This window comes from Ovis canadensis, chromosome 2, assembly GCF_042477335.2.
Source record: "Ovis canadensis isolate MfBH-ARS-UI-01 breed Bighorn chromosome 2, ARS-UI_OviCan_v2, whole genome shotgun sequence".
Lineage (NCBI taxonomy): Eukaryota > Metazoa > Chordata > Mammalia > Artiodactyla > Bovidae > Ovis > Ovis canadensis.
Genome location: NC_091246.1, coordinates 158,450,607 through 158,476,977, shown reverse-complemented (window position 1 = coordinate 158,476,977; position 26,371 = coordinate 158,450,607). Strand labels below are relative to the sequence as shown.

The 26,371-nt window shown below is 39.2% G+C and overlaps 1 protein-coding gene across 5 annotated transcripts in view; it reads left to right on the top strand.

Annotated features, from left to right (window-relative positions):
* Positions 1 to 26,371, top strand: part of GPD2 (glycerol-3-phosphate dehydrogenase 2) — a 236,629-nt gene that overhangs the window by 164,050 nt on the left and 46,208 nt on the right. For all 5 annotated transcript variants that reach the window (XM_069574381.1, XM_069574386.1, XM_069574385.1 and 2 more), the window contains 3 exons: positions 5,864 to 5,988; positions 7,288 to 7,385; positions 8,388 to 8,551. In XM_069574381.1, coding sequence (XP_069430482.1) covers positions 5,864 to 5,988; positions 7,288 to 7,385; positions 8,388 to 8,551 — 387 coding nt within the window. The remainder of the gene's footprint in view (positions 1 to 5,863; positions 5,989 to 7,287; positions 7,386 to 8,387; positions 8,552 to 26,371) is intronic.

Genomic DNA, 26,371 nt, shown 5'->3' with positions numbered 1-26,371 from the left:
GGTTAGACTTTTGCTATCCTGATGTCCTTAAAACCTGGCAGTCAGTATCAGTTCAGTTCAGTCACTCAGTGGTGTTTGACTCTTTGTGACCCCATGAACTGCAGCACTCCAGGCCTCCCTGTCCATCACCAACTCCCGGAGTTCACTCAAACTCAACGTCTATTGAGTCAGTGATGCCATCCAACCATTTCATCCTCTGTTGTCCCCTTTTCCTCCCCGCTTCAATCTTTCCCAGCATGAGGGTCTTTTCAGATGAGTCAGTTCTTTGCATCAGGTGGCCAAAGTATTGGAGTTTCAGCTTCAACATCAGTCCTTCCAATGAACACCCAGGACTGCTCTCCTTCAGGATGGACTGGTTGGATCTCCTTGCAGTCCAAGGGACTCTCAAGGGTCTTCTCCAACACCACAATTCAAAAGTATCAATTCTTCGGTGCTCAGCTTTCTTTATAGTCCAACTCTCACATCCATACATGACTACTGGAAAAACCATAGCCTCGACTGGATGGACCTTTGTTGACTAAGTAATGTCTCTGTTTTTTAATATGCTGTCTAGGTTAGTCATAGCTTTCCTTCCAAGGAGAAAGCGTCTTTTAAGTTCTTGGCTGCAATCACCATCTGCAGTGGTTTTGGAGCCCCCAAAAATAAAGTCTGACACTGTTTCCACCTCTATTTTCCATGAAGTGATGGGACTGGATGCCATGATCTTCGTTTTCTGAATGTTGAGCTTTAAGCCAGCTTTTTTACTCCCCTCTTTCATTTTCATCAAGAGGCTCTTTAGTTCCCCTTCACTCTCTGCCATAAGGGTGGTGTCATCTGCATATCTGAGGTGATTGATATTTCTCCTGGCAATCTTGATTCCAGCTTGTGCTTCTTCCAGCCCAGTGTTTCTCATGATGTACTCTGCATAAAAGTTAAATAATCGGGGTGACAATATACAGCCTTGACGTACTCCTTTTCCTGTTTGGAACCAGCCTGTTGTTCCATGTCTGGTTCTAAATGTTGCTTCCTGACCTGCATATAGGTTTCTCAAGAGGCAGGTCAGGTGGTCTGGTATTCCCATCTCTTTCAGAATTTTCAATAGTTTATTATCCACACAGTCAAAGTAGTTTACTCCTAAATCAGGGAATTAAAAATGGGTGAACAGAAGCTGTTAAATCAGAGTCAGGGCTATGGGAGACCCAAGACATCCCTTGGCTTTTCCCTGACAAACTCCATTTTTTGATGGGCTAAAGCCTTCCCTAACTACAGGATTAATACGAAAAAATTAAGTGTCACTGAATATTAAGTTTTGTTAATTTTTAAACTAAGTTTCTAGTTTTGTTAATTAGGGTCTAGTGTTTACTAACACTTACTTCTGAGATAGTTCCTTGTTGTTATGGTATATTGCTGAAAGATAGAACTAAGTTATTAAAAAGGACACTCTAAGTTTGTTTCCAAAGCTTATCTCAGTAAGCAATCTTCAGATAAAGATCAGATGCTCCATGATGTACAACCAGGAGATTAACACCTGGCTATAATCATTTAACTAAGTCAGATGACCTGGGGTATACTGGGCCTACACCTAAGGAAAGTTCTTGACTTAAATTCTTGCTTGTGACATTACTCATAACTGCTAGCTATATTATTTTCTATGTCGCTCGTTTCAGAAGATTATTTCTTATGTTACTAATTGTGTGACTGAGCCTGTGATAAAATGCTGATATGCAGTTCCATATGAGATCAGTGATTGTAGTAATGTAACTCTAGATATGGGAAGAAGCAACAAGAGGGAATATTTTCCTGGACCAAGAGGCTAGTAAGACAGGTATGGTCCAGAGACTTTTGCTGCTTGCAAGGCCTGTTCTAGTAACAGCACACTGAGTGGAATCTTCCCTGGACCTGGGAATGAGACTGCCCAGCACTGCAGATGACAATGGCCATGAAATCCCCCCAAAACATGGTCAAATATGTGGCTGTGAAGGGACCCTGCTGACTGGAAGTTGGCACTTGGCAGCTGCCTCTACAAAGATTACATCATGACCACTGCAAGCTGCTGACCTTCAACACCCCCTGAAAGGAGTTTAGGGTGGAGATCAGAAATAAGGCACTCTGTGCTCTGGAATAAAACCAGAAGAACTGGCCTTCAGATAGTCAGATGTTTTCAGGTAAAGATTTTATGAGCCCAAATCCTTGTACCTTCTCGTACCCAGAGAAACACTAATGTCACGACCCACTGTCTGGGCCTGGTTCTCCTGGCTAGCCCCTGAGCAGCTTTCTACTTCTATTCATCTTTGGGCCACGTACCTTTAACTTTCTTGTTAAGTTTGTTTCTTCTAGAATACAACAAATCCCCAAGTGGTACTACAACAAGAATATTCCCTGACCAACACCTAGACAATGCTGAAACAAATCCCCCTTATCATTCCATGGCCTCTCATCTCTCTGCATAAATGCACCTGGACAGAGACCAGGCCAAGGGAACCCAGAGCCCCACGACGCCCCTGTACAGCCTGAAGAAGTCAGAGAGCTTACTGCCCCTTTTCCTCTGAGGCTGGGTTCCCAAATGCCTGAGAAGGGAAAAAGTTAGACATGAGCAGGGTATCAAAAGGGGCCAAAGAATTGGCCCTAAACATAAAGAGAGGGAGGAACGTGGTGACCCAAGGACAAAAGAGCAGATAAAACCAAGGAGGGTCTTGGAATCCAGGAATGGAAAAACCAGACCCTTATCGTCCTTCCCTCCCCCATGTGGTAACTATTAATGGGACAGTATAACCTGTCTCCCCTCCTACCCCATAGGGAGAAGGTATTTATTTGCCCTGGTCTTCCCCTACCCAGTATTCGTGCCTCGTCCAATCAGCAAATGACCCACAAGACCCCCATCTCACTCCTTGTACCCTGGGTGTAAAAGTGGACTAAGGACCTTTGTTCCACGTTGCTTCTCCCTTGAGCTGGCCCACTGTAGAACAGCATCTCCCACTGCAATAAACTTTATTTCCCTCTCATTCTGTCTCATGTCTGGAAATTCTTTTCCAACCCGTGCCGGGACTGCAACAATTGTGTCATCCATAAAGAAAGTGAAAGTGTTAGTCACTCAGTTGTGTCCAGCTCTTTGGAGCCTCATGGACTGTAGCCTGCCAGGCTCCTCTGTCTCCATGAAATTCTCCAGGCAAGAATACTGGAGTGGGCAGCCATTCCCTTCTCCAGACCATCTTTCTAACCCAGGAATCAAACCCAGGTCTCCTGCATTGCAGGCAGATTCTTTACCATCTGAGCCACCAGGGAAGCCCCATCCATAAAATACCCCCCAAATTTTGTGACCTCAAACAAAAATATTTTTTTCCCACACAGTGTCTGCGAGTCAGGAATCTGCCTGGGCCCTCTGACTCTCAGTCTCTCACAAGCTGACAAGGTGCAGTGCTTTCTAGCAATTGACAGGGATGTTGACATGATTCAGAGCCGTACAAGTTATTGGACTGAGGCCTCAATTCCTTGTGACCTGTTGACTGGGGGATCCATGGGTTCCTTAACTCAGAACAAGACAGCTTGCTTCATCTGAGAGGAGGTCACAGTCTCTCATAATCTCATAATCATAATCACGGAAGTGGCCAGCCATCATCGAGGCTATAGTCTGTTGATTAGAATAAGATGCCCGGTCCAGTCCACACTCTAGGGGAGGGGGTTACATACTAGGAAGGGAGGCTGATTGGGGACTAAGCATCTTCTCCCACAGCCTGTGGGTACCTTTGGGTAGGTGGGAGCCAGGGGCTGGATGGAAGACTGCTTCTCTTCTCTCAGTCTGATGTCCCTGCCTCTCATGGTGTGGGCATCTTAATGCCACGACTGCTTCTAAGACTGGAAGAGAGGTGTGTTTTAAATAATCTGGCTCTTAAATGCCATTTGAAAGTCAACTCCCTCATCTGATCTTCAACTGAAGAAAAAATGGTATATTTTAGTGCTGGAAGAAGAAGTCTGTGTTGGATTTACTAAGTAAAGTTGATAGAACTCATCAACACAGTGCATTCTTAAAGAGATTGCAAATGTAATCGCCACTAAGCAATTTGGGGTTTATATTCTGAGTTTAATTTTTGACCGCCTTTAAGATAAGAGTCCACTGCATTTTCAAATGAAACACCCATGAAACTTTGCTTCATTTTGTTCACTTGCCTCTCTTTTGGTTGGGAGCTACTAAACAGCTTGGTCCATGTCTATTTCATTTCTAACACCAGGACTTTCGCTGGCACTTAGGCTCTCAAAAATATGTACTAATATGAAATATTTTTATGTGTTTAATACATCCTGTACCAAATTAACTAAATATTGCTAGCATTTTCATAGTTGAGAACTCTACATATCTTTTTCTGGCATAAATGCTTAAAAAGAGTGATGTGGATCTATGATACCTGTAATTTCTGTGTTATTTTGCTAGTTCATTAGAGCATTAACAGTTTTGCCCTTGAATCAAAGTTCTCTACTTTTCTCTCCACAGTTTCCAAATATTTTGTCCTTTTGAGTCAAGGGAATTGCCCTGATTTTATGATGACATTTGGGTACGATATTTAAACTGTTAAAAAGTTATAAAAACGACCCTTTGGTATTAAATGTAATAAATGGCTCTGAATTGAATGCATGCGCAGGTTCTCTTATATGAGCTTTGTGAGCCCAAACTGCTCCAGTTACATATTCTCATTGTAATTGGACCCTATGACATTCTCTCATCCCCCAAGAGTATGCCAAGCCATGAAAATTCCTCCTGGCTTCTTGTTGATGTATACTTTGGGTCTTTTGAAGTTTTGGATTTCATTTGTAACTAGCGTATGGGACTCATAGTACTTTTGGTCCTCCCAATCCTGAAGAGGCAGAGGTGTGTCTGCAAGAAAACAAAACAAAACATTTCATTCCTAAGAGATTTATTGCAACTCTCAAAGAGAAAGGAGGGTGGAATGACTTGTCCTTAGTCAGCCTCGCCTTTCCCAAGAATATTGTCTTTACTCATGGATACTCTGTACTGGGTTCATTTGTCCTGGCATGTATTTTTCTTTGTAATTCTACAGTATTGTGCTCACATGTCTTCAGTTAGACTGTAAACTCAACATCAGAGTTTATCCTCTTTTTCTTCTGTTTTGATGCCTTTGATCTCTTTTCCTGTTTTATACCCACTCTCACACCACTCTGGCAAGAGGAACGTGCCTGTGGATGGCTAGTCTAGATCCATGGTTGATGCGTTAGAGTTGGGGCTTTCCAGGTGGCACTGGTGGTAAAGAATCTGCCTGGCAATGCAGGAAGTGCCAGAGATGCGGGTTTGGTTCCTGGGTCAGGAAGATCCCCTAGAGGAAGGCAATGGCAGTCCATTCCAGGATTCTTGCCTGGAGAACCCCATGGACAGAGGAACCTGGTGGACTGCAGTCCATAGGGTCACAAAAAGTCAGACATGACTGAAGCAACTTAACACACGTGCATGAGAGTTGACTGAAGTTGAGAGGCTGGCACATGTCTGGGCTCTTGTAGTGAGGAGTTAAATGTCAGTTCCAGAAGGCATCGTAACAATACTGAGTTAACTCTACATGGATAAAGATGGGTGCCAGTCTTCCCTTCAACCCTCGAAACCCACCAGAGTATATTACTGCCATGAAATTGCACTGTAATATTTTCTAGTTGTGATTCATTCACAGTTTAATATGCTTCTAGTTCTGGTTTGACTTTTCCCCCAGGAAGAGACTAAAATCTCTTCATTATAATATAGACAGTGTACTGCACTTTGAATACAAATTTATCCATGTTCAGAGTAATTTTTCTTGTGATTGTCTCTACCCTGGAGAAGTGCCTTTAATGAATTACATACAAATTGTGTAATTTAAGAAGTTAATTTGGTTTTCTGGTTACACAGGACTAAAAACAGCCCTTGTAGAAAGAGATGATTTCTCATCGGGGACCAGCAGCAGAAGCACTAAATTGATCCATGGTGGTGTGAGATATCTTCAGAAGGCTATCATGAAGTTGGATATTGAGCAGGTAATTGTGTATGCTGGTTGTTAAACAAAAATTGTTACTATGCTTTTTTTCTACCCAATTAAATCAGGTTTGTTTTTTTTTTTTTAATGGCCTTTAACATTTCTTTCTATTGGAACTACCTAGTTAGTATATTCTGCTGGAGTGTCTTTCAGGAGAGGTATGTCAGTTTTTGTTGTTGTTGTTGTTTTTTCCTGTAGCAACACATTCATGAGTAACCAGGGTCCTTTTCTACACAGACATGTCAAAGTAGCAGATTTACAAAATCACTTTTGGATGTGTTACCTTTTAACAGTTGTGATTGTTTTTTGTTGTTTTTCTGACCAATGGCCACCAAATTGCTACTTCCCAAGCAGGTTCAGGGGAGCTCTGTTGTAATACATGAGGAGTATTAAATTGATCTTAACTGCAAATGCAGTCACGCTGCATATTGTCACTGACATATTCTGAAGGAAAAGATGATCTGAGTCATGCTTTTTTTTTTTATGTCACACTTTGTTGTGTCCAGTCTGCCACCATTTGAAAACTGCCAAGGCAGTGTGGAAGATGACATTTCCCAGAGAGGGTAAAAAAAAAAAATCAGCTGAACTCCCTATCTGCTTTTCGTCCATGAAAAACACAGCAGCACTAACTTGACATTGTCAGTTTTGACTCTGTCCCCTTTCCTTACATGTCTGTTTAGGACCTTGATGGACGTAAAGAAAAGAGCATAAGGTTTAGAATCAGATGCTTGTGATGTGCTATAACTTATGTATTCAATTTCTATGAGCCTCAGTTTTCTCATTTGTAAAAATTAGTATTATGATAGTAATGCTAGGTCTTCAGAGAGGGATAATGATAACTAAAGACAAAAGCTTTTTCATGATCATTTATAAAATACCATGCAACTCCTAAGTACTATGTCTGCTTGGGCTAGTGGAGGCAAGAAGAAACGTTTAACATGAATTTGAACAATCTGTTATCTCTTACATGAGAAAATATTATGGGGGCCTGAGAAAGGGACAATACAGACAATGCAAGATAAATTGTTACAATAATCTTATAACTCAAGTCAGGAAAATATCTTACACCTGGGAACTCTGACAGCATGTTTTTCTCCTATGCAAATACAGTTAAGATTTCTAAAAAATCTTTCAGTTTGACAGCATGATGTATTATTAGAAATTTGATTAGGAGGGAGCCATCCTCACTCAGAGGTAGAGAGGTTTCTGTGTATCAATCAGTTGGCAGGGTGTCTATTTGCCATTTGAAAATATTATGATCTGTTACTGCCAAACTAATTTTCTCTGTTTTGCTTTTCAGTACAGGATGGTAAAAGAAGCCCTTCATGAGCGTGCCAACCTGCTGGAAATTGCTCCCCATTTATCAGCTCCATTGCCTATTATGCTTCCAGTTTACAAGTAAGCCTTTTGGTATCATCAATATACTCTTTGCTTATCCGAGGCCAATAGAACAACCCAGTTTTAATGGCAGAAGTTCCTCAATGTGTATTTCTTAAAGTAGTTGTAATTGGTCCTAATCTTATAATCCTTTAAAAATATTTTCCTTTGTTGTATTTTAAAAAGTGTGACTTTTTCTAAATTACTCTCTGCCAACTCACCTCTGAGGGCTAGATCTTGAAGGCACAGTGGCTTGTGTTCTGCTTATATAATCAGTCATTTTAAACTCCAGTTTCTGAGAGTATATAGAGGAACAGCTGCACTTGCACTGGGGAACATAAGAGGGCCATTCGCAGGCTAAAATGCAGAGCCAGAGTGAGTCCTGCTGCAAAACCTGAGCTGACATATGTCAACTCCAAACCCTAAGCCATTTTGTGTCATTTTACATTTCTGAGTTAACCACACCTGAAATTTGGTTTGTAGGTGTCAGATAATTGTAAATTATTAAACCCAATTTTCTGAATATTGTTAGAGCTATCCATCAAGTTGACTTAAACTGGAATACAGATAATAGGACATATAGGATTATGTAGCTCTGTTAGCTGCATGAGTGTTGTGGAGTCTAGAAACAAATTTTATCATTTTTGTCTGTATTTTGTCATAGGTGGCTTGAGATATCTGAAGCCAATGAGTCTCTACCCTGGATGTACACTAGAGTCACTCTGGTCTTTACCCTAGTCTAGTTCAGTTGATCTCTAGGAACATAAGATCCAGGCATCTATGTTTATTTTTGATGCTCCCTAGAGAGTCTAATATGCAGTCAGGTCCAGAACCACTGCCTTCGAGATGATTCATTTATGTATGTAATTCAGCTGGGCTGGTCTCAGAACAGAAAGGCACTTCTCTTGTTTCTTATGCAGTATACTTCTAGATATATTTGGCTTTTCTTAATAAAAAGTGTCATATAAAGTGACATTCTGTACCCTGTTTGTAAAGAAACCTTTTCCCCTCTTTATGCTGTAGGTGGTGGCAGTTACCATACTACTGGGTAGGAATCAAGCTATATGATCTGGTTGCTGGAAGTAATTGCCTGAAAAGCAGTTATGTCCTCAGCAAATCAAGAGCCCTTGAGCATTTCCCAATGCTTCAGAAGGACAAACTGGTGGGAGCAATTGTCTACTATGATGGTACATGATTTTTGTTTTTTCGAGATACTCATGACTGTTACAGTATATTCTTAATGAGATAGTTTTGCATACTAATTAATGCTAATCTTACACAACACACAAACACACATGTGCACTCTGCAAGTAATGTTTTGCTTTTAACATCACTCGGTCTTGAATATTCCTTCGACTTTGAACCTCATGGTTGGATTGGTCTGTTTTCCATCATTGTGCATTTTGGGCCCCAACCTTCATGCCATTTAATTTGTTATATGTTTGCCAGTGAACGCTTGCCTTATGAATATATTATAATGTTGAAAGCAGCTGAGGATCTGTTAGGTTTTCTAGATGAAACCTCTATTTTCAAGGGGTTATAAGCCTAGAGAAAAATGCCTCTGGGCTGAAATGGACATGTTCATATTTTGCACAGGACACAATTCTTGAACATATAATTTATGTGATGAAGGTAGACGAACATTGCATCTGTTAAACCAGTCTGTTTTTTTTTTTTTTTCCTTCAGTCCCTCAGTTTTTAATGCTTATTTTATTGTTATTAGATGTTTTCTAACAGTGACATTATCTAGTACCCATTTGCCTTGTGTTCAGTGTTAATTCATTGTGTTTGTGTGTGTGGTAACAAATACAGTTTCGTACACTTTTATTTGAAGGAACTAACCACTTAACATAGCTCCAGATGAACCACAATACAACACAAAACATCACAGGAAAAGCTGTTTGTGACATTTTACTGCGTTTTTTAAGGGAGAATGGAATTGGAAAATAGTCCAGGAATTTCTGTTTATAAATAAATAGCTGGACACAGATAACTGTATACGTTCAAAAAGTCTTAGAAATTTTGTGACACGAAGGATAGCTTAGGCCCTATAGCTCAGTGAGTTTTTAAAATCCCACTACGTGATCTTATGTATTTAGTGTTAGATATCTAAACTCTTTGTATGAAGATGTATTTTGTTTTTTTCTTTTTTCAGGAAACTTTGATATTTATGCTTCGTAATACGGGATATCTTTTAGGCTACCGCCTTTGTTTCTCCTCAGCGTTAGGTTTCTGAACCAATTTAGCTATCTGTCAGGCTTTCATGTATGAATGCAAAATGTATGCATGAAGATGGGGCAATGGAGACAAACTCAAGAAGATATGTTAGGAGCAACAATGTTAGAAAAATGTTAAGGGTCTTTGACAAACGTTAAAAGCCAGAAAATGCAGTTTACAGTGCCTTGCAGCATCTAAACACCACAGGGGTCCACTTAACTACTTTTTTGGTGCCCCTGATTGAATCTCATGTTAAAGGACAATCTTAACTGAATTTTCTTTCCCTTCTTCAAACCCTTAACGTTAATCCATTGTAGTTTGTTGGGTGATTACACTAAAGAGGTTTTTGGTGCAGGAGGAATCAGAAGGCATTCTGCAAATGGACCCCTGCCCATCCTGCCGTGGAAATGTTTGTGCCCTTTGCCTCTTAATTTTAATCCCTCCCATGCAAACTCTCTCAAGTACTTGGCCATTTTCTCTACCACGTGACCTATTGAACACAAACTACTTTTATTTGTTATTTTTATTTTTTAGCTTGTGAATATCTGAAGCTCCTTGAGGGGAATATTAGTGGATGTCATATCTGAATTTGTGGTGTCCTATCTTATGTTGGTTTGATATTGTTATGAATTATAGATTCTTATTGATTCTACATAGAGAAACCAAGGGAAATCTATGTCACATAATGCAGGAGAAACATTATCATATTAAAATCAGAGGAAGGAGAATTTCTTTAATCTACAATTGGCTTTTATAGCTTGTTACAGATTGCAAAATTATGAGTTTAGCAAAGATTACTGAAAAGTTTAAAAATTATTTTTAAAAAGAATTTCAAATTGATATTTGAAAATTGATTGTGAAACCCAAGTCTTGAAAAAGTAAAAATCATTCTAGTCACTGGAAATAGTTTCTTTTTTAATCTTGTTCTGAAATGATGTAGGTCCAACTATGTCATGCTTGAGGCAAGACAAAACAGCCATGGGAAACAGTGTAGCTCTCCAGTTTCACAGCTGTATTCACAGGTAGGGCAACTCTTGCTACAACTAATGGTGTGATGAGCAAATTAAATAACAACATGCAAATAAGGTAGAAAGGAGCATATAGAAAGGAATTAAATGTAATAAATGTGTGCTCAGAGCAAGGAAAGGAGGACTTACTCTTTAACCAGAAAAATAGCATTATTATCCTGCTACCAAAGTACTTCAGAAAGGAAAAAAATACGTAAGCATATACCATTGCAGTTGAATTCTGAACACTGTAATTTATAAGATAAACCTTTCTTAACAATAACAACAACATTACCATGCAGGAAACCCCAGTTCAATTCCTGGGTCGGGAAGATCCCCTGGAGAAGGGATAGGCTACCCACTTCTGTGTTCTTGGGCTTCCCTGGTGGCTCAGATGGTAAAGAATCTTCCTGCAATGTGAGAGACCTGGGTTGATCCCTAGGTTGGGAAGATCCCCTGGAGGAGGGCACGGCAACCCACTCCAGTGTTCTTGTCTGGAGAATTGCCATAGACAGAGGAGCCTGGTAGGCTACAGTCCATGGGATCCAAAGTGTCAGACTAAGCACAGCACAGCACAACATGCTATATATTACATCTCCAGAACTTATTTATCTTATTACTAGAAGTTTACATCTTTGACCACATACTTTTTTTTTTTCACATGATTCATTTATATGAAATGTTCAGATTAGGCATATTTACACAGATATGGAAACACTCTGGTTGCCAAGGAATAGGAAAGAGGGTAGGATTCGAGTTTGATGGCTGTAGGGCAGAGAGTATCTTTTACTAATTTTTTAAATTAGAATATAGTTGGTTTACAGTATCATGTTAGTTTCAGGTGTAGAGCAAAGGGATTCTGTTAATGTTGTAATTACAGTGGCTATTCTGTGCTTGCCATATGTTATTAACCTCTGAAAAACAAACTCACATATGTGGAGGAATAACCACCATCTTTTTTCAGTATGCTGTGCTATGCGCAGTGGTGTCTGACTCTTTGTGACCTCACAGACTGTGTAAACAAAGTAGATGTCAGATTTTTCAGTAAAATCCCTCTGAAGTGAAAGTTGGGGTAGGAAGTGACATACCAGGTTATATTTTCTTTTTCGTATTACGTTAGAGAAAGCAGTACAGCCATCTTACTGGTTTTCTGCCTGAGACTAGTCCTAGTGTTTTTCCTCTGTCCCTGTTCCGGTCCTACCAGAGAGTGACCAGCTGTACCGGCCTGTGGCCATTACCACTGACCGTGGGTTTCCGTGTGTAGGTTGGTGACTGTTGGAACTCTTTCCACAGCAGCAAGAAGTGCTTAAGGCACGGCAGGCTCAGGTGACTTGGCGGGCTGTGAGGTTCTTGAGCCAGCTATGATGATTTGCCTGTTTCCTCGGAAACTTACTTGTCTTCCTCTGTCAGCTTTACTCTGCTTGATCCCAGAGATCTTTGCTGCCATTCTAGTTGAACTTCACTCATCCAATCCAGTACACAGAAAATGAGATATAATTAAAAATCATTAAATATTTAAAACCATAAGATACCCCCATTAAGCTTCTGTTAAGATGCAACTGGAGAACAAAATTACAGCTTTAAATCCTTCCTTCTGAGAGTCCAGGCAGTGACAGAGAGAGATATGTTATTTCATACTCAATGATGCCCTTAAGTATTCCTTATGCACATATGAAAATAGCAACCTACGAGAAATTACATTGGCTTTCCTAATGTAAATAAAAGTTGGTTACAGCCATGTTTCAAAGGGGGAATTGAAACCCAAGTTTCACTAGAATATTCATTTTTATTCCAGCCTAAAACTCACAGCATACAAATAGATGAATTCAGCTTGTGAGAGAGCAAAGCCAATTTAATCTCTGGCTTCCCCGAGGTAAATGTAGTTCACGGTCCTGCCCCCACCCCAACCTCAGCTATAATCCTTGGCTCCTGGAGGTAAAAATGCACTGAAGTGAGGAAAATTCTGCAGCAGGATATAATGATCCAAAATGACAGGGACAATAATGACAATGAATTTCATGTCTCCCAGTCATGAGCTGGAGATGCTTGACTAGGCTGACTTATACAATTAAATTGTTACAGGTACAGCAGGAGATGCAGTTAGCTGTGTGCTTTGGGGAACGATGCCTCTGGCTAAAGGCATATTGTGGAATCCAGACTCTTTTGTTAGGAACAAACTATTATTCCTCTAGGCATGTACCCACAATTGTATACTTTAATAAAAGAAAGCCTGGGTTAAAGACAAGTCTTTTAAGGTGTTGGTTTTATCTAGTTTGAAAGCTTTAAAAAAAAGGAAAGAAAAATCAATTACTCAGTAACACAAAGGTGATCTTTTTTTCTTTTTTTTGGTCTTGTGTTTTCATTTTTGTTTCATTTTGTTCTTAGAGCATAAGTCAAACCTAAAGATGGTACCTTTAATCCTCATGTACATTATTTGTAAAACAGTTGTTGAACTATAATTGGGTGTTATCTACTTTAAATCTGACAGATACATTGATTTCCTCAGAACAGAAATAGATACAATAAATAACCAACTAGTATGGATTTACAAATGAAATAGCCATGCCATTATGCAAGTTTGTCTCTGTGCTTCTTAATACAGTTCTTGTGAGGTTGTTATAGTGATTCTAAAGTGGTTGTGTAAACCTCCTGGGTTGCACAAGACCTCGACTGGGGGTAAGGAAGAGTATTTTTGGACTTTTACTTAGACCTGTTTCTATCAAATTCGTTAGAAATGTCTTTTTTTACATATAGTTTAAATGGCTATTATATATATATATATGTACAATAGTACAAGTATGCAATTTATAAATAAATGTCCATATTGGAGTTATGTGTTGACATTTACTCTACTTCTGGATTACTCAACTTGATTTTTCTTTTTTGTACCACTGGGTTAGTAATTTGTCATCATTTAAAGTATAAATCACAGAGAAACTCTTACATGTGGCAACCAGGAGATATGGACAAAAAGTTTATTGCAGCACTGGGAATAACTTCAAAAAGCAAAATAATTCAAATATCTAGCAAGAGACAAATGAGTAAGTAACCAATAGTGTAGTCACATAATGGAGTAAAACAGAGCATTGAAAGTGAATGAACTAAGCTAAGCTGAACAACAGGGATGAGTCTCAGAAAATATATGTTGAAGACGGTATGATAACTTGTCTTACATTTGTAAGCAATCATACTTGTAAAATGCCTTCCAGATTGTCATGGTGGCTCAGCGGTAAGCAACCTGCCTGCCAATGCAAGAGACGTGGGTTCAATCCCTGAGTCAGGAAGATCCCCTGGAGGAGGAAATGGCAACCCACCCACTCCAGTATCCTTGTCTGGGAAATCCTATGGACAGAGGGGCTTGGCAGGCTACAAGTACATTGGGTCACAGAGAGTCAGACACGACTGAGCGACTAAACAACGAAGTGCAATTGAAGCAGTCAATACTATGAAAGTTAGATGGCTTAAGTTTACAAACCTTATTGAGTTTTGAGCTGCACATCTATGAATTTAGTTTATAATGTGTTGCTCATGAAGTGTTTTGAGCCTCAAATAATAAATATAAATTAATAAATATTAATAAATATAAATAACTTTTAAAGTATAAAATTATTTATATTTATTTATTTAAATTTAATTGTTTTATTTGGGTCAATTTTATGCATATTGTATCAACCATCAAACTTCAGCTTTTCACAAAAATATTCTAAAGCAAAGCATCAATTCCACAAATGTCCTCGTATATATTTATATATGTATATTATATATATATATATTTAAAATCTGCAGATTCTTCCAGAAAATTTGCAAAACATTCTTAGGAAAAAGGAAAATATTGTGCACATACATATGTTTTACATAAGTATATATTCTTTGAAATTTATTTGAAATTTAAGGGTTAAAGAACACTTTTTAAAAGAACTTACTCTAAAATTATCTACTTCTTAGATGTTGATTTAAAACCTATTAGTTTTAATATTTTCCCTGTCTATATGAAGTTTTACACTTAAATAAATTTAGTGAATAATTTTTATCTTGGTTTCCTCCTGTCAGCTTTTCCATTGTATTTCTCTTCTTGTTTTTTGTGAGATACATAAATGAAACTGACATTATTGCTCATATAGCAGTCATATATTTTGCCCCGCAATGCTGCCTTTTTGCTATTCAGTGTATCTGGATACCAACTAATGCTAAATGAAGTTTGACATGTACCCCTAAGAAACAAAACTTATAAATTGTGGCTTCAAAGGAAACCTTGAGTAAATAGGGCACATTTGTGTCCACCCAGGCTAACATCCAACATATGCTTTAGCTTCCTGATGGTGAGACAGAGCAAAATAGCCCCTAGGAAAGCTTGCAATTGTTTACTGCTCACTTGACCATCATGTATTAAATACCATCATATATTAAATTTATTCTCTTATAATTAGGTTTTTTTTTTTAAGAAAATCAAAAGCACACAAAAGTAGGTTTGATCAGGTGTAGCATACTGAGATAGTAATTCATTTTGAGATAGTAATTCATAACTCTGCATCTAAAAGCTTAAAAACAATGCTAAAATTCACCAGTAGAAGGATATATATGCAAATGTTGTTTGAACAACTACTTCTGGTGGGGTCGCAGAAAGATAACTTCTCTCTCACATTCTGTTGCTTAATTGAGCTTTTAAAAAAGATGCAGGATCAAAGGTAAAGCAAGTGTATCAAAAATTTCCACGCCCTCTTTCCTCCAGTTTACTCTTTCATCCAAAAGATCTTCCTGAAGGTTCTGTTTTCCTAGCACTATGACTAGTATTAGATCCAAATGCATTAAGGACAGAGTTCTGAGCTTACAGATTTTGAGAGGGCTCACTGCATATATTCCAAATATCAGGGCAAACATGTGGTCTCCACTACCAATAATGTTTTGCATTTGCTTAGCAGAGTACGGTTTTCAAAAGATTTTTTTTCCCATAAATTGTCTTAGTTGATCAAACTCAGCATATATTGGAATATGGAAATCATGATTCTTGTTTTCCAGACGTTCAGAAGCAGAGTTAAATAGCTAGATCAATATTTTGGATATGCAATGATGTGAAAATAATATTTTTTCTTGGCTAAACATGAAGAAGTTTACAAAAAGTTATAACATTATGTCTTCTTTCAGCTATCATTAGGTTTTAAGTCAGTTATATGCTTTAACAAAACATAGCCAAATAGTTGCATTTTTAACTAAAGGAAACTTCAGACATATGCAAAATAATGAGAGTAATAAAATGAACTTCTAGTTTCAACACATAAACTCATGGCCCAGCTTCATCTATCCGCCTATTTGCTGCCCCCAGATGACAAATATTTATCCTTGGATATTTCAGTCTATACCTTTAAAGTTAAGAGTTTTCTTTAAAATATAGCCACACTTAAAATGTTTAACAGTAATTCCTTAAGATCAAATATCTGATCATGATCCCATATCACCTATAGTATCAAACCTTAATTGGCTCCCAATTAAAAAATAAACCCATAAAATAAACAAAATCCTAGTTAAGGTTTCTGTATACCAATTCATTCTTTTTAACTAATACTTTCCCATCCCTTCCTTTGTTTCCTTCCTCATGGTTTTGTTTAACAGTTCCCTTGTGTTTCCTGTACAGTGGTTTTAGGCCTGTCCTATTAATCTGTTGCTGCAAAAGAAACAACACCCAAGCTTAGTGACTCAAAATATCAATGGACTCTCTCAGAGTTTTGAGGATGGATGGGCTCACCTGGGTGTTACTCATTTGGGACCCCTCCTATAAGCAGTGAGGTGCTGGCTGAGGCTGGAGTCTTCCGAAAGCTTTCTTACCTACCTGTCTGGCTCCTGGGCTGAGAAGACTGGAATAGCTGGGGGCTGGTCCCACATCTTTCTCTCATCGTGGCTTTTCCACATGGCTGAGCTGGACTTCTAGGTAATCAGACTTCTTATGTGGTGGCTGCCTTACCCTAGTGAGAACCAAGAGACCGAGTCTTAAATGCAAGACTTCTTCTGCCTTAGCCTTAGAAGGCACACAGTGTCACTTCTACCATATTCTGTTAATTAAAGTGAATCACAGAGGCATCCCAGATTTAAGAGATTGGTTGTTGTTGTTTAGTCACTAAGTTGTGCCCAGCTCTTTTGCAACCATATAGACTGTAGCCCACCAGGCTCCTCTGTCCATGGAATTTCCCAGGTCAGAATACTGGAGTGGGTTGCCATTTCCTTCTCCAGAGAATATTCCCAACCTGGGGATCGAATCCATGTCTCCTGCTTGGCAGATGGATTCTTTACTACTGAGCCACCACAGTGCAAGAAAAACAGGAAGCATGGTTTATTGGAGGCGGGGAGGTGAGACACCTTTAGTGATTAGCTACAAGGAGACTGGATCAAATTGTTTTGTCATAAATAATTTTTAGGTGGTGGTGTGAATTTCCATCACTGGTCTTCTTGCCTCTTTTGTAATGATTAATTTCTAGATTGACTTCAGTATGTCATTAGAGGTTAGAGGGTTAAAATCGCACTTTTCTAACTCTGCCATTCCAACTTCATTCATTAGTTAGAATAGTTATAATTTCCCAGTATTAACTTTTTGGCTACCTTGTGATGCATTTTTTGTATAAAATTTCTGGATAAATGCTAGATTCTTTCACTTATATGTTAGTTTTCAATAATAATGAGTTAGTTTTCTAGTATACTCCAAATGTGGTGAGTTTTTTTAGATTATTAATTAAACTCATGGTTCTAAACATATTTGAAATGTATCAGTCTATTAGAGTTGCTGATGTTCAAACTACCCTTTTTCTGACATGGGCACCTCTTCACGTTGGCTTCTGATCCCTCTTGATGAGCTGTCAGTGGTGTATGATGGCTTCTGTGTTATCTGCTATGACAAAATAATCCAGCCTAATCTCAGAAACTTTTCTGACCTAGATCTGACCTAAAGCATTCGTTTCTCCAATAAGGTTTGACTTCTTCCTGTGGGAAATGATCATTAAAAACCATAATCTATTTGTTAGGGATATTCATTGCTACTTGGTCATTTCTAGGCTTTTCTATAGAAAGAGTTAAGAAAAAATTTTTGTTTAAAAAAGAAAAATATGATGAATTCTCAGACACATATGCTAAGTTGCTTCAGTTGTGTCTGACTCTTTGCGAACCTATGGACAGTAGCCCACCAGGCTCCACTCTGTCCATGGGATTCTCCAGGCAAGAATACTGGAGTGGGTTGCCATGCCCTCCTTCAGGGGGTCTTCCCAACCCAAGGATCGAACTCACCTCTCTTATGTCTCCTGTATTGGCAGGTGATTCTTTACCACTAGTGCCACCTCGGAAGCCCTCTTAGACATAATTAATTATACTTAAATTCATGTGTACATGACTTTATTTAATCTCATCAATCACACCTCCAGAAATTTTATTCTTGAAACCAGTTTAAGGTTTTAGTTGTTGCAGTTCTGTTGTTTTTGTTGTTCTTAGAGTATATGCCAATGGGAATATATGAATTACTGTCTTTTAAAGCTACTTTACATAGTTTCTATCAGTGTGGCTAAGCCATCAGCTTGATACAACAAGTCATTTTAATTTTGCTTTCTATTTTTAGGGATTTCTCTTTTTAAAAGTGTGCTTTTAAAAAAAGTTTATAAGATACAGGGCTTCAAAGTCAAAGTAGACACAAAAACTATTCAAAATAAGGTTAGTCTCTCTCCCTTCTCACCATTTCCTCGTTTTCCTTAAAGATAACATTTAAAAAAATAGGATTTTGGCTTATCCTCTCCTTGTGCGCATGTGTGTGCATATGTGTCTATATTATGTGCACTTTCATTTGCTTCTCTTCCCATTCCTTAGATAATAGTCATGCCTTTCTCTTTTCATCTAATATAATGAATATTTCATTCCATGGTAGTATAAGGAGCCCCGAAGTGTTGAAAAGGTGAATTTAAAAAGAATCCAGGAACCAAATTTCATGGAATTAAATATTGTAGTCATGTTCACTGCTTAGATCAAAATATATGCATTGGTACATACAGCCTTAGTCATCATCAATATTTTCAAGTTAGTTTTCTTTGTTTACAAAAATTATTTATTTATTTGGCTGCGGTGGCTTAGCTGCTGCGTATGGGCTTCTCTCTAGTTGTGGAGCACAGAGATCTATCCCAGATCTATCTCAGATCTATCCCAGAGACTCTGGATAGAACCAGAGTCCCCTGCATTGAAAGGCAGGTTCCCAGATCTATCTCAGATCTATCCCAGAGACTCTGGATAGAACCAGAGTCCCCTGCATTGAAAGGCAAGTTCCCGTCCCTAACCACTGGACCACCAGGGAAGTCCCAAATTATTTTTCTTTTTATAAGTGAAAATGAAATTTTGTTTCTTTGGACACCACAAAACAATGGCACATCCACTATTTTTATCTGTATAGGGATATTAAAATTAGGCTGTGAGTCTCAAATGCTTTTATTGTCATCCTCTGATTTGTTTAAATTTGCTAAAACCTAGTACATATCATCTGTTTGTGTTTAAAGGCAATCTTCAGACTAAATATTCATGTGAAGTACAGTCTTTTTAAATAGATGGATCTGTTTTATGCTAATACATGAAATTATACACTTCTTAGTAAAATTTTATTTTATATTCTTTATAGTAATAGAATTAAAATTTTTAGACATGAAGCTAATTCATTGTAGTTTATGGTTAAGACTTTCAATTTTTATTTTCTGCTTCTGTTTTAGAGACCTTGGGAAAACACACTCCCAAGAAACAGGAGCCCTGTTTAAATGTACCATGTATTGAAGCTTAAAGTAACTATCCCCCAGTATGTTTGTCTCAAAGTAGTTCTCCTTCAAAGATACGGTCTCTTAGATCATATTTGGAAAGAAATAATTACCATTGGAATGTGGATAAATAAATAGGAAATAAAAAAAGCCGGAGTAATTGGTCTTTAGAACCGTGTTTTCTTACTACTTTACTCTATGGCAGTGTCTGTTGGCACTGTCTACTGGCAGAGTCCCCAGGTGTCCACTGATCTATGCACTCTAGCATGTTTTCTAGAATTCTTTCAGGGAGATTAAGAGCCTTTGCCCAGATAAATGCTCAGGAAAAGGAAGAAAGAGAGAGGAAAAAAAAGTCAAATCAATATTTAGCTGTTCACGCAACACACAGTGGCTTTCTTAGTGTAATGGAAGGCCAGGCTGGTATCTACCCTCACAAGAAATAGCAGTAATAAAAATATCACTTCACTTAAAAAGCCCCTATGGCAGTTGCAACTAGAAATTCTACAACCAAGCTCTGCTAATATAATATAGAAAACTGAAAAAAAAGTCATTCTCATAAATGAAACTAACACCTTGGTAGATTATATTCTCTAGCGCCAAATAGACCACTATTTTAGAATGTGAATTTCAAACTGGTTTCATTATTACTGTTAATACTTACTCATATCACTCTTCATATTAGTAAAACGCTTCTTACATCATTATATCCATTCACAGAAAATATGAACCATATAACCATTTACTTAAAAAAAAAAAACTTGGCCTTGCACATTAAATACACACACACACACACACAACTGAATTCTCACACAGTTTGTATAACTGCTGCTTCTCTACTATTGAAAACCAAAGAGATAGTCTTGCATTCACTGAAAAAGTATTACCAGTGTGGTAATTTACTGTCTATTCAGAAGAATAAGACTTTGATGAGAAAATGGTCAGAGAACATAGGGGTTAGATGAACAACTATCAGGTTAAGAACAAATCAAATAACTTGTATGTAATGTCTTTATGTCAAAGATGATTAATATATAGCTGAATTAACTTGGGATAGGTAACTCTAACTCCCACTTCAGTACTCTTGCCTGGAAAACCCCATGGAGAGAGGAGCCTGGTAGGTTGCAGTCCATGGGGTAACGAAGAGTCAGACACGACTGAGCGACTTCACTTTCAGTTTTCACTCTCATGCATTGGAGAAGGAAATGGCAACCCACTCCAGTGTTCTTGCCTGGAGAATCCCAGGGATGGGGGAGCCTGGTGGGCTGCCGTCTATGGGGTCACACAGAGTTGGACACGACTCAAGCGACTTAGCATCAGTAGCAGCAGCAGGTAACTCTGAAGTCTCTTAGTATACCAGGAACTTCCTATTTTCCAGGTGTTTTAAATTCTTCTCAATTTTAACCTGAGAAATACTTAGCATCAGTAGCAGCAGCAGGTAACTCTGAAGTCTCTTAGTATACCAGGAACTTCCTATTTTCCAGGTGTTTTAAATTCTTCTCAATTTTAACCTGAGAAATAAAATAATGAGTGGGCTTAGGAATTCATGCCGTTTTACTTTTCCTTACAGAGAACAAACTGACTGAAAGACCACCATGGAGAGGCTCCAGAGAGTTCTCTCTGCCTCTCTCTCAATAATCTTTTGTGTGCAAAGTGTTATACTTCAGTACTCAGATCTATTTTTGGCAAAAGAAAGGGTGTAAATACATTATTATTTTAAACAGTAATCTAAATACAGTCAGAATTTATAAGTCAGACCAATTCACTACTCCCATTTCCTTCAGTTCAGTTCAGTTCAGTCGCTCAGTCGTGTCTGACTCTGTGACCCCATGAATCGCAGCATGCCAGGCCTCCCTGTCCATCACCAACTCCCAGAGTTCACCCAAACTCATGTCCATTGAGTCGGTGATGCCATCCAGCCACCTCATCGTCTGTCGCCCCCTTCTCCTGCCCCTAATCCCTCCCAGCATCAGGGTCTTTTCCAGTGAGTCAACTCTTCGCATGAGGTGGCCAAAGTATTGGAGTTTCAGCTTCAGCATCAGTCCTTCCAGTGAGCACCCAGGACTGATCTCCTTTAGGATGGACTGGAGGGAATAATATAAACCCAAATTATCTTTTTTAATAGTTGCCTCTTCAAAAAACATTAAAAAAATAAAAGTACATGGGAGTTACAAGAAATATATTTTGTGTAGAGCAAGATTAATACATATTTTTATCTCTTTCCCTCTAGCTTCTTTTTGGATATTTCTTTTCTCATCTCTTTTTGGGTAAATCTCATGTCTTCATGATCCTTCAATATGAATAAAGAGGGAAAGCCATTCAATTATGTCTGGTTTTTTTTAAGTACTAAAAGATCCTATTTAAAAGGAGCCAAGTGTAAACATGATTAATACAAACACAATGAAGCAAACATACAGTTTAGAGTAACATTTACAGTATATAAACACCTGTGTGTGAGTGTGCTAAGTTGCTTCAGTCACGTTCAACTCTTTGCAACCCTGTGGGCTGTAGCCCTCCAGGCCCCTCTGTCCATGGGATTCTCTGGGCAAAAATGAGTGGGTTGCCATGCCCTCCTCCAGGGGATCTTCCCGACCCAGGGATCGAACCCACAATATAAGTACCTAGGTGCAGTTAAATACTTCATTTGCTGAAGATTAATTATTTTAATTTGCTACCTTTGCTGTTTAACGTAACTTTGGTTCTTTTCTTCTGTCATCCTCCTCAAGTGTGAATAGAATTAATTCAATCCATACATTTTGATTTAGACTTTTGTCTTAAAGTTAGGGCTCTCCTGGTGGCTCAGACGGTAAAGAATCTGCCTGCAGTGTGAGGGACACCAGGTTTGATCCCTGGGTTGGGAAGATCCTCTGGAGAAGGGAATGGCAACCCACTCTGGTATTCTTGCCTGAAGAATTCCATGGACAGAGGAGCCTGGCAGGCTACAGTCCATGGAGTCACAAAGAGTCGGACACAACTGAGCAACTTCACTCACTCACTGAAACTTATCCTCCCCTCTTTTTGTTTCTTTGAGCCTTTGATTGCATCTGAGTTCCTTGGAGTTCCTGGGAAGGCCTTGTGTGTGCTGGGTGGCACACACCCCTCTTTCCCATAGTTGTTCTCCACTATCCAATTTTGAAGACATGGTCTTCCCTCACCATGAACACTTTCTGAGCTACAAATCTCAAGCTATTTCCTCCTCTGAATTCTGTTTGAATTTCACACATACTGAACTTGAAATTTCTGAGACACCACAAGGGCCTGATCTTGTCATCTCTTATTGAAATCATTCTTCCGGCTGTAATAACAGTTACAAAACAGAGAACAGGGCCACCCGGAAACAAGGTGAAACCAAGTCGCAGGAATCTGAAGCAGAACCAACAAAGTGACAGGGACATAGAAGGCTACTGAGTAGCAGAGAGCTGGGGAGAAGAAAAATTCCCTAATTTCCACCTCTGCTATCTGATTCAGTGTAAAAATTGTGCCTTGCTAGGACTGGGCAGAAGCATGTGTTAAAACAAGGTGTCATAAATGTTTCCCTAACTCACGAGAGACACATAGCACTTAGTGTAGGGTGGTCAGTCTGCACGAGAAGATCTCTGTCAGCATGTGAGGCCTGAAGTCAGCCTTTGGGATGGTTAAGTTACCCAGACCTTCAAAGCCATCCTCTGCCTCCACAGGAGGGGACGCTTGCAAGGGCAGGGGGGAGCAGTGGCCACCGAGGCACTGAGTGCCTCTCTCCCGTCCAGCGGGCTGTGCCCACTTCCATTGCTTTTAGGTTTCCTTATGTCCAGAATCCTTGTGTCCAAAATGAAACAGGAGTCCTCCGGAAAATTCTGTACCATGGTAGCACTGAGGACCCCTTGGATCCACCTGGGTAGTCTCTGTATGTACACTTGATTAATCTATGAAAGGGAAACTGGGAAAAGCCTGGTTTTCCCTCATCAATGCGTGAGCTATGAGAGCTTCTGAAGAAATGTTGGGAAATGGCTTAAAAAGCAGTAGTTGAATTTTCACTTCATGTTTTCTGCTGAAGCTTTGCCTCCCAAAACTTCAGGACTCGTTGACCAGCCTACATTTCACTTCACACCTTTGAGTCCATCCAGAAATCTGATTCCATCAGCAGGGCTTCCAGTCTGTACTTTATCAATCTTAGTAGGTTTTAGTAAATCTTCTTCCCAGAAGTTTGTGAAAAATCCCAAGATGTGAAAAAACAGAAAACAATTTCCATGTAAACACTGGTGAGCTTCCTAATTCCTGATTCTTGGAAAGGAGTTGACTGGATGTTGACCTGTGTTACTTTGGAATTGAAGTGTGTCTGTTATAGGTCTAGGCCTACACTGTGTTATTGCCATGTCTGTGTAGACTGTAAAAATGTGTATCAGCACTTTCTAAGATTTTCTTTTCTTCAATTCTGACTTTCTTCATCAGGATTGGCCTTAATGTATTATTAGTCTTGAGATATTTGGAAGGACTGAAAAGAAAGCATTTGTACAGCAAGTTGAAATAAAGTGTTGATTCATACCTTTCTAGTTAGAATAGTATTCTTAGTTTTTTTTTTTTCCTGTGACTAGCAATTTTATTTATTTATATATCTATTTTTGTTGTTGTTTATTGCTAAATCACGTCTGACTCTTTTGCGACCCTGTGCCTGCCCTGCCCCTCTGTCCATGGGATTTTCCAGGGAAGAACACTGAAGTGGGTAGCCATTTCCTTCTCCAGGGGATCTTCCCAACCCAAGGATTGAACCCAGTGTCCATTGCAGGTGGAATCTTTACCACTGAGCTACCAGGGCTTCCCTGAGCCACATATTGCTGCTGCTGCTGCTAAGTCACTTCAGTCGTGTCCGACTCTGTGCGACCCCATAGACGGCAGCCCACCAGGCTCCCCCATCCCTGGGATTCTCCAGGCAAGAACACTGGAGTGGGTTGCCATTTCCTTTTCCAATGCATACAAGTGAAAAGTGAAAGTGAAGTCGCTCAGTCATGTCCAACTCTTTATGACCCCATGGACTGCAGCCTACCAGGCTCCTCCGTCCATGGGATTTTTCTAGGCAAGAGTACTGGAGTGGGGTGCCATCACCTTCTCTGGAGCAATATGTTAGCACCATGTAAAAACCAGGCAATTTGATAGATCCTGGAGATACACAGAATAACACAAAATGTTTCTTTTCCTCCAAAAGCTCTGTGGAGAATGCAGACAGTGAAGTCAATGGTTTGCAGTATATGTGAGAAATTCTATAAGAGGCATATACCTAAGGTGGTTTTGGGGATTGAGAAAAACTTCCACGAGGAAGTGATACTTTTCCAAATTTTAAAAGAGCAGCATAGCTAGCTGAGGCCAGTGGGGAAGGATATGGGGGAACATTGTGGCGAAAGGCAAGAAGGCACACAGGAGTACAGGAAGCCATTGTAAGGAAGAGTGAGCACCGGGGGAGTGGAGGTGTGGAGTGACAAACACTGCCAGGGTCTGAAGGATCAGGTATGCCCTGCTAAGGAGTTCACTTTGAAATGTGTGGGCAGTGGGCATCTAGTGAGTGAAAACAGCATTTGATGCAGGGAACTCAGATTCTAGGGACCATATTTGGTTAGTGGCTGAATCTTGAATGGGCTTCCATGTGGCTCAGACGGTAAAGAATCTGCTATGTTAATTTGGAGGAACCCAGGCTGAAAGTGAGGTGAAGGCATAGGAAAGAGAAGGTATAATGCATGTAGCAGTATCCATCTCTTTGCTCGCAGTTCCCGGATACCTCCGGTATTCACCAACTAGGTTTTATTACATTTTTGATAGTTGTCTTGTGGCTTGACCTTTTTATTTACTGTGTGCCAACTCTTTCTGGTCTTTTGTTAAATTGTCCTCAGTTTGGAAGTGAGTTAATAAACCAATGTCAAGTGTTTTACAAATTCTGTTTTAAGAAAAATCTCGAGTTTTAAAAACTCAAGTAACGTGGGCTTTAAAAAATCTGTAATTGTCCAACTGGCTTATGTCAACATTTTGGAAAGAATATCAGTCTTTAAATCAGTGTAAGAGATGTAAACCCTTGGGGGAGTGAAGGATGCCTGGTGCATGCATGCTAATTTTGTACTTCCCCAGGTGGAAGAGAGAGGAATAGCCAAAGCTATAGATAGAACAAAGGGATGTCGACTGCAACCTGGGCTCAGTTTGGGCTTAGCTTGCCTCACTAATCCCATGTCAGAACGTCAGTGGTTTACTTATTTATTTCTAACCTGTATCATATTAAGATCTTACTTTGACAAATCACATTTTGATTTATAGTCTATGCTTTTGGCGTGTGCTTTAATGGTATTAGCCAACTCTAGACACATACTGAATTCATTATGTACCTTATGTATGTACGTAGTAATTCTTCCTTTTAATGAACATACGGTCACGTCAAAGTGCTGTAAAGGTTGTTTTACAAAAGCGTCTCTGTGCAGTGCTCCTCAGAAGTTTTGAGACGTATGTTAAGTTGAAGCCTAATATGCTGCATGTTAAGTTGTATTTTAATGGAGTAATATATTATAATTTGACTTCTCCTTAAGGTAAAGAGTCTGTTTGGGTCTTTGATTCTTAGCCTTAGGTTTGTAACTAGAATTGAATATTTTTGACATTTGAAGTTTTTATTTGTGACCAGGTGAACCTAAAGCCCATAAAGTAACATTGACTTTGAATTTGCATCCTGAACTATGGTATTGATGAAGGGTGGATGAGTGACTTTTCCTTATTCTCTATGGGCAGTAAGAAGAATCTACTCTTAGAGATAGCTTTATGTGGCAGCACTAAACCTTGGCTAGATCTGCTAAACTGATACCCTCAAATAATGAACACCCTTCAGTAACTCGAGGGCAGGGCCAGGTTGGTAGGAGAAGAGAAGCGAACCAGGAACAGGCAGGCTCAAGGTCTAGCCTCTCCGTGAGCAGTCTTCTGAGGGGAGTGCTCATAGTCCTAACCACCTGTCTCAGCTGGTTTGGCAACCCCAGAAATCCCAGTCCTCATCAGTGTGCAGGAGACTGATGGTGAGTCTGAG